Source organism: Xenopus laevis, chromosome 6L (genome assembly GCF_017654675.1).
Source record: "Xenopus laevis strain J_2021 chromosome 6L, Xenopus_laevis_v10.1, whole genome shotgun sequence".
NCBI classification, from domain to species: domain Eukaryota; kingdom Metazoa; phylum Chordata; class Amphibia; order Anura; family Pipidae; genus Xenopus; species Xenopus laevis.
In genome coordinates, this window is record NC_054381.1 from 122,904,984 (window position 1) to 122,914,062 (window position 9,079).

At 38.3% G+C, this 9,079-nt stretch overlaps 1 protein-coding gene across 1 annotated transcript; it reads left to right on the plus strand.

The window, feature by feature from the left end:
- Positions 1-6,786: 6,786 nt before the first annotated feature.
- Positions 6,787-8,829, plus strand: sox17b.1.L (SRY (sex determining region Y)-box 17 beta, gene 1). The gene is given in 2 exon segments (NM_001098715.1): positions 6,787-7,125; positions 7,799-8,829. Coding segments are annotated over 2 exon segments (1,122 nt in total). The 5' UTR covers positions 6,787-6,848; the 3' UTR covers positions 8,644-8,829.
- Positions 8,830-9,079: the final 250 nt, after the last annotated feature.

Below are 9,079 nucleotides of genomic sequence, written 5' to 3' on the forward strand. Positions count from 1 at the left end.
GACCTCCAATAATGAAGAAGCAATTATTTAAAAAAAATAGAAAATGTATTAGGACGTGAAGACCTAACGCGTTTCGTGCCTATTGGGACACTTACTCATAGTAAGTGCCCCAATAGGCACGAAACGCGTTAGGTCTTCATGTCCTAATAAATTTTCTAATTTTTTAAATAATTGCTTCTTCATTATTGGAGGTCCTCACATCTTCTTTGATATAGTGTTTTGGACTTGCACCTTGGGACTGTGGTGAACTGTGAGTAAATCCTCCACAACTAACTTAAAAAACTTGTATCTTTGATTTATTAATTATTTTTTAGCACAAACCTTGTTATTATATATCCTATAACATTCTAATACTTAACTTAAGTTGGTCTAAGTGGCATGCTTTTTGTGACTGTGAATGGCAATTTAATATAGGTGCTCACCATAAGAAAATTAGATGGGAGTCAAAGTTCTACTACCTAACTTCATCCCCTGCATGAAATGGTTTCCCTAAGGTTTCTGGCCATTGTTATTTATTACCACTTAGGACCACAATGATTTATACTGTATTTTTATATGGTATTTTAGTGTGATTTCAAATTACTGCCATTTGCCTTGAGAAATGCTGTATATAAAAGCCAATATGTTGACACTGGTTATAGAGGTTTATACATTCTTTACACGCTGTGGAAATGTGCTGATCAAATGGACTCTTTTGTAGCCACATTTACTAAATATATATTTGTGCATACACTGTCCAGTCTGCATAATTAGATAATACAGTGACCCCTTCATAAAATGGCATAACAACCCACAGCATCAAATTGTACATTAAATTAAACCTAGGTATTTATAGTCAAATATTGGCAGTTTGGACTTTTTTCAACCAAACTGGCTGACATTTTGCAGTGTATACCAAATATCCCATTTGTGTTCATTTTGGACATAGTAGAGTAGATCAGATGGCCTAAAAGTTAGAAGGACTCCTGCCACATCCAACTGCTCTGCAAATGCCAGCAATCAGATCAGGACATACAGTAGCTAATTCTCTTTCCTGATTGGCTAGCATCTGATGCTATGTGCCCACCTTGAAACTAAAAAACCATGGGTCGTACAACGAAATCCAATAATCCAAACAACTAGCCCCCATGCATGTGCAGAGCTTCAGTATATTTATAGCAGCCCCTTTGACTTTTGCCAGAACATCCAGATTGATATATTGCCCTATTTGTTTGACATCATCATTGTATTGTAAACTGCCCCCTGTGTATATAGTTTGGTGGATTATTGGCCAACTACAGTGAAAAGGTTTGGCAGCCACACTATGGCTAATGATTCCAAGGCAGGACCCCAAAGCAGTTGCCCATGATGTTGCCTCTTGCAGATACAGATATTAAATATATTTTCCTTTGTAACTTACTGCTCTGGGAACCAGCCCTCAGTGTTGCTAGTGAAGCATTATATGATTATTTTGTTATAGATGGGGAATTACTAAGCATATTAAAGGGTATTGAAATGTAGTGAATTGGTGCCTGTCCTTTTCCAGCTCTCCTAATTGGCCTGAGTGTCAGTTTTTTAGTGTGAGGGTGCAATACAGTGGATTTGTAAGGATCTCCTACAAAAGTCAAAATTGCTTCTTCTGACTCTTCGCAACTTTCAAATGGAGGTCACTGACCCCCATCTAAAAACAAATGCTTTGTAAGGCTACAAATGTATTGTTATTGCTATTACTCCTAATTCTATTCAAGCCTCCCTTCTTTATATTGCAGTCTCTTAATACCACTGCATGGTTGCTAGGGTAATTTGAACCCTAGCAACCAGATTGCTGAAATTGCTGCTGAATAAAAAGTAAAATGACTAATAATACAAAAATAAAAACAATTAGAAATCGTCTCAGAATGTCACTATCTATAGCCCAGTAAAAGTTAAATTAAAGGTTAACAGCCCCTTTAAAATAATTTAAAAAAAAGTATAAAAAATATCAGTCGAGACATGAGCGAATAATTGCATTTTTAGGACACAAATACGATTTAGATAACGCCGGTTTCATCATAGAAATTCACTGCGCAATCAGCCTGACCCATTAAGAGCAATTTACGTTAACAAGATCAAGAATGAAACCAAGACAATGGATTATACAGTTTATCTGTTTTTTTACAATTCATTTACCATTTTTTCGGGAGGGGCAAGACTGATAAAGGAGGGCGATCAATAGCTAGTCTTTATCATGACACAGACCTTTATCCAGCACAAGACAATAAATACAGGTGATCAAACGGTGTAATCGGTTTAAATCGCAGCGACAGGGCTTCACCAGACTGATATCATTTACAGAATAATGGTTTTATTTTAAGAATAATCTTGTTATTGTAGGCTGAATTTATATTCTACAATCCATCTAATAAATCTTGATATTTTTATTACTGATACATTGAATGACAATGCTACATAATAAAAACGCTTGTTTCTGTTCTGTCTTTTGCAGTAGAAAATGTGTTAGAATATTGAATATTATTGACTTTTCCCCTGTTTACTTAGCTAAAAAAAAACTTTCGTTTCGTCCTTAGGAATCAATTAAGGAAAGTGTAATAAACGAATTAATTTGTTTCTGTATTGATGACACATTTGCACCCCAGAATAATACAGTTGAATAAACACAAACGAATCCCAACGATGCCACACTGGAAAATGACAGTTTTTTTTAGATCCTTGTCTCGGCCTTTGGGTGTTTAATGGCTTTATTACCTCAGGCCGAAACTATGTCATTAGCAATGGGTTTGGGGCCAAAAAAGGCAAGATTTCTGACAATGTTGAGTTAAAAAAAGTTAATTTATATAATCAAGAGTGATGTTCGGCTTCTAATTGTTTTGTAAAAATAGAATTGAATAATTTTATATATATATATATCTATATATCTATATATATCTATATCTCTCTATATAAATAAGACATGGACATGGAAGAAACATCATTATTTGTATAATTCATGAGAGTAACAATATATCATTCATACAACCCGCTCACAGAGGCTGGTGACTTGCTTCCCTGCATAGTCTGTGCTTATAACCAGACTAGAACAGTATTTTGTTTAATAATATACTCATAGAAATTGTATATATTTAATAATACAATACATTTCTTAGATTTAATAATATATTACATTTACAGCAACAAACAGAACAGTACATGCAAAGCAATGCAAGAATTAATAAGATAATTGATACAAGCATTCTAATAAAATATTTATTTTAAAAACCAAATATATCAAGTTTTTAGTACAGGTACTATAGTATAGTGAGATTGGATACTATAAAACCATTGTGTAAAATATATTCCTGATTTAGAATTTATAATTTTCAAAATAGTAGAAGCTATTGTCATATAATAAGGATTCCATGGAACTATAGTGAATATAGAATTGAGTTCACCTGATGCAGATTTATCAAAATGTTAGCTTAAAGATCACTACAGAAAAATTATTTTTTTAGTATTTATCAATGGGTTAGATAAATTGTATTGATAAATACAATTCTAAAAATCCCTTAGGAATGAATAAAGAGTGAGTGATATTTTGTGGTGAGCTAGAATCTCACATTTTAAAGGGGTTGTTCACCCTTGAGTTAACGTTTGATGTAGAGATTTGATTTGAATAAAAGACTGCAATATGAATAGGAGAGGATATGAACAGAAAGATTATTAATAAAAAGTAGCAATAACAATACATTTGTAGCCTTGCAGAGCATTTGTTTTGAGACGACATCATTATTTATTTAATTTATTATTTATTTCAATTGGTCTTCATTATTTATTTTGTTATCGTTTTTTGTAATTATTTGCCTACTTCTTCTCTTTCCAGCTTTCAAATTGGGGATTTAAAAGCTGGAAATAGTCAGAAGAAGAAGGCAAATGATTACAAAAAAAAGATAAAAAATAAATAATGTAGACCAATTGAAATGTTTTTTTAGATTTGACCATTCTATAACATACCAACATGAAACTTAAAGGTGAACCACCCCTATATTAAATCTGCCCCTAAGAGCTGAGCACATAGAAGCCAAGGCTGCTGTTAGAGGGTGAGGAGGATTTCAGCACCCCGGATAGTGTCAGCGCCGGGTCCAACATTAGAGTTTCGGTTGACACATGAAGCCCTTTGTTCCCAAGTCTGTATGTGGATTGATAGCCGCTGCCTTTAACAGCCCCTCAAAGGCAAACCACAAACTGTTGATTTTGATTTTGACACCACGTTGAAGAAGAAAGGGAATTTAAATGGAGTTAGTGCTTTTTAGGAGGATTACTAACATAATAATTATGTTAATTTCGTCCTGTGCTGTCTCATTATACCTGGGCAATATCACACCTAGAGACCTGTTGGCCGCCGCAGAAACCCCCAGATAATGTCCCCACTGTCAAACAAGTCTGTACTTGAACGGGAAGTCAAGGCCTGGGTTTCGAGGGTCCTTTAGCCTAGGCCCCGGCAGACAGCGACAGTTTCGGTGCAGTTACCTGCCGGCTAACCTGCTCAACATCTAATATCCTATCATTATAATATCAAATAGTATTACCTGTGCCCAGACACAGCTGTCTGTCTGCACCGATTCCCAGACTGACCCTGTCATATCCAGGGATCATTATCTGCACAGACACTGGGCCAGCCAAATACAATTACTAGATATTGCCTTGTAGCTGAATAAAGTGCTCTGATAAGCACCAAAGGCACCACTGTAATGCACCATATAACCTATATCTCTGCATTGTTTCCCCCTTATTGCGCTATCACTGCATTTACATAGCCAAATACAAGCAATCGCCTGCCCATGTCGGTACCCTATGCGCTAGAAAGAACTAAATCTGGATAATAAGTTACTCCTAAAGACCCAGTTAACTACTAAAAAAATAACCAAATATTTAATATATTTATATTATCAAAAACATATTGTATCCAATTACTCCAGTGTACACCGCGCAGCTGAGGCTATATACTGTAAAATAGTGAAATTCTTATTCAGAATTACTATAAATGTCCATCCCATATTGTACAATGTCGTCATTCCATATAGTACCCATTACATGTAGTGCCAATTCCATATAATATCCGACCTATATAGAGCCCATTCTCTATAGTACCCATCCCATATATAGCCCATTCCATATAATGTCCATCCCATATAGAGCCCATTCCATAAAGTGTCCATCCCATATTGTATTAGTGCCTATTCCATATCCTCCTTTTTTTTTGCAGTATGTCAGTTGGGGATTATTACAAAGAAAAATAGCACTGAATTAAATGCAGAGTTACATAAAGGGAATAATAAACGACCTATTGTGATATATATGAAGATATTATTCAACCAACAATCATGTCCATATAAAGACATACTTGCTGTTATTCACAGATAGAACTCAGGGGCCATTTCTGATGCGTTTTATTTTAATATGTGGGGTACATACATTATTACTTAGAATACAGAAGTTTGAATGGATTATGTGACGTCACGACACAATGGTTACAGCTGATTACATCACTGATCACTGTTGATACAGCTATATTTTATTTATATATTACATTTTATTTATTTTATCACAGGATATCTATGCATTGTATAGTGTGCTGCATACTGACAGGAGGTAAGGAGGAATCCATATTCTCGTTCTAGACTTGATTCTAGATTCTAGACTTGTGAGAAAGCAAATAGTACTCTACAATCTGCAGTTGTAGGGATTGCACATCTATGCGAGCAGATATCATTGTATACTATTTATTTTGTTTATTGCATTTGTTTGTCGCATAGAATTTGCCCCAGCACGAATCCACTTTCCTTTAAAACAGAGTCCAATGCAAATCCAGTTGGTTAGTAGAAAGTCAATGCAATGTACATCAAAGAGCAGGAAATATAGAGAAGGGTCCTGGCGTCCTGCCTTTTGCAATAAAGCCATCCATTGGCATCCGTTTACATGAATTACCTGTCCATTGATAGAGGAAAGGGATAGGGAAGGGTGGGACTCATCTCATTCAGGTTATTACAGGCAAGTGAAATATTCAACATGTGGTTCTGCACCTGCTGATGGACTACAACTCATAGCATGCCAAGAGTAACAAATGAAGTTTAAGCCTGGGGATAGGTACTGGTTTAAGAGCTTAACCTCTCTAAAGAATACAGCAGTACAGAGGCAGATATAACAGTGGCCGTTAAGAAATAAATAATGTCTGTCTATTTATATATATCTGGATAAAGAGTAAATCAATACTTAATTGCAGTAATGGGATAAAGTGCTGATTCTGCAAATAGGATGGTTGAACCAATCTGAGATACGTTGAAGGGGGGGGGGGCTTCTAGGGTCTAATATCTATTGACCATATTTTAACTTGCCCAAAATAAATATAAGAAGCCCCAGGGTGTGCATGTGTAAGTGCATGTGTAAGTGCATGTGTAAGTGTATGTGTATACGGAAAGAGAACGTTTGAAGTTGTCTGAGAGAGCACAATGACATTGCATATGGCAGCTCCTCATTACTAGCAGAGGAAATAATACATTCACCTGAACAATGATGAGAAGAGTTGCTTTGGCAGTTTGTGCAGAATACTCCCCCCCCCACCCGTTTGTGAACTGCTCGTCTTTGTTATTTTATCCCCGTTGTTCCATTTGCATCGACACCTTTCCATTAGCCCAGACCTTAACCTCCTGCCTCGTCTCTCTCTGTCCCAGCCCTTCTCACCTCTCTCAGGTTAGGCCCCGCCCCGGGCGCTGATTGGCTGTTGCAGTAGTTATAGAGGCCAAGGTAGAGCCTCAGGGCAGAGTCAACGTTTCCCCCAAAGTGGAGAGATCCCTGGACCTGTAGCGCCGAACTCCACTAACCTCCTCCTCATCATCATGAGCAGCCCAGACTGTGGCTACGCCAGCGACGATCAAATTCAGAGAAGCTGCTCACTACCAATGATGATGGGCCAGTACCAATGGACCGAACCCAGGACCGTCTTTCAGGAAGGCAAACCGAAGAGAGACGAAGTATCCGCCAATTCTAGGAGCAAAGCCGAGGCTCGGATCCGCCGGCCTATGAATGCCTTCATGGTGTGGGCAAAGGACGAGCGCAAGAGACTGGCACAGCAGAACCCCGACCTGCACAACGCCGAGCTCAGCAAGATGCTTGGTAAGGGGGGTCTCGGGCAATTGGTGAGGGGGGTCTCGGGCAATTGGTAACGGGGGTCCCGGGCAATTAGTATTAGTTCTTTGTCGGTTCGGGCCCCTCTTCAGGACTTCAGTACTAGACAATAATAAATGTCCATATGGGGGAAAATCCAGGTCCTATATGATAAAAACGTTGAACTCACCTTTTACACTTTCAGGCAACAAAATACAAAGCATATATATATTGTATATAACTTAGCCATTTTAGGACTTTTTGAAACTTGCATTCAGCAGTAGCATTTTCTATCCCTTCTGCTACATTGTTTCGATTGTCAGTACCAGCAATGCAGGGTATAGCAAGGGACAGTTGCAAGGGAAAGTTGTGCTCACCACTAATTTTTAAAACCTATGCTCAATTTTCATCTGATTCATTAAGAATTCTATTGCTTCATTATACATTTTACAAAGGGACTAAATTTTACCTGCAACTTACTAGCTCACACCCCTCCCAACTATAGTCAGGTGATCCCACTGTTGGGATGGGAGGGTGGGAGGGCAGCCAAGTTTGGGCGTAAGTTGCAGGTAAAACTTAGTCCCTAGTGTAGTTGTTTTGCCCCAATATTGCATATGTACCTTTTCTTTAAGTAAAAATAACTGTTATTCAGTCAGTTCCTAACCAGTACTGTTTTCTTCAGGTAAATCATGGAAATCCCTTAACCTGGCAACAAAACGCCCCTTTGTGGAGGAAGCTGAGAGGCTGAGGGTGCAACACATCCAGGACTATCCCGATTACAAATACAGACCCCGCAGGAAGAAGCAGGTGAAGAGGATGAAGAGGGAAGAGGAGTGCTTCTTTCCAAGTGCAAACATCCCTGGACCTGAGGCGATGGTCAACAATGTCATGGTAGGACAGAAATACAAGATGCAGTATTCTGTGCAGAACCTCCAGGAGAACCAACTCCCCACAGCAGGCTACTTCGAGGGCCACAGCCCCATGGGATACTTTTACAAAGATTACGATGTACCCAATTACTACACTTCCCAGAACAGCTCTGGCTACTGTAGCCCCCCTACTCAAGATGAGTACCAAGCACTGTCTTATGGCTTCGGCAGCAGCTATATGCCCTACCAGCAGACTACTACGACCCCAGTGATGGCTAAACAGATTTCAGTTACTCAGAACATTCCCCAGGAAAGTCCTGAACATGGCATGATGGCATCTCCACAAATGTATAATGGACAAATGTATTTGCCTGAGTGTGCCAAAACCCACCCAGTGGCACAAACTGAGCAGCATTCCCCTTCACATCAGTCCCAGCAGATGGTGAGTCAGAATTATCTACAGTCCCAACAAGATGGACACCTAGAGACTGACATTGACAAGACTGAGTTTGACCAGTACCTTATGTATGAGCCCAAGTCTGATCCAGAGCTCATCTATACCATTGACCAGGACAGTGGGCCTTATAGTACAAACCTCCTGCCATCTTTAATCTCAGAGGCAAACAATGTCTGCTACTATGACTATTGTGGAGTATAAAGCACCTGCACAGACAAATAAGCTAATGGACATTAATGTGTACTCTGTGCTATGGCTTAGAGCTCTAACTATTTCTTTTAGTCACTCTTGTGGATGTGATATGTATCATATTGTATATTAAATACATTATTTTGAAAGTTTGGCAGAATTTATTTACATTTAATAAATGTACTATGAATTGTATAATTTCACTTGTCATCTTTTATTTACTCAAACTGGGTTTATCTTATGGAACATTCATTGGGAAGACTTTGTTTATTTCATGAGCCACCCTTCACTGAGTTGAATGCACATTATTTACTCTTGGGTACACAAATGTAGCAACTGGGGCCGAGTACAAATAGGGCTGGTACAAAGGGCATAGAGAGTCAATATTAGGGGTCTTGAAAATGGCTAAACCCTGGTTTGAGGAGGCTTTCTATATTGTCTCTCACCC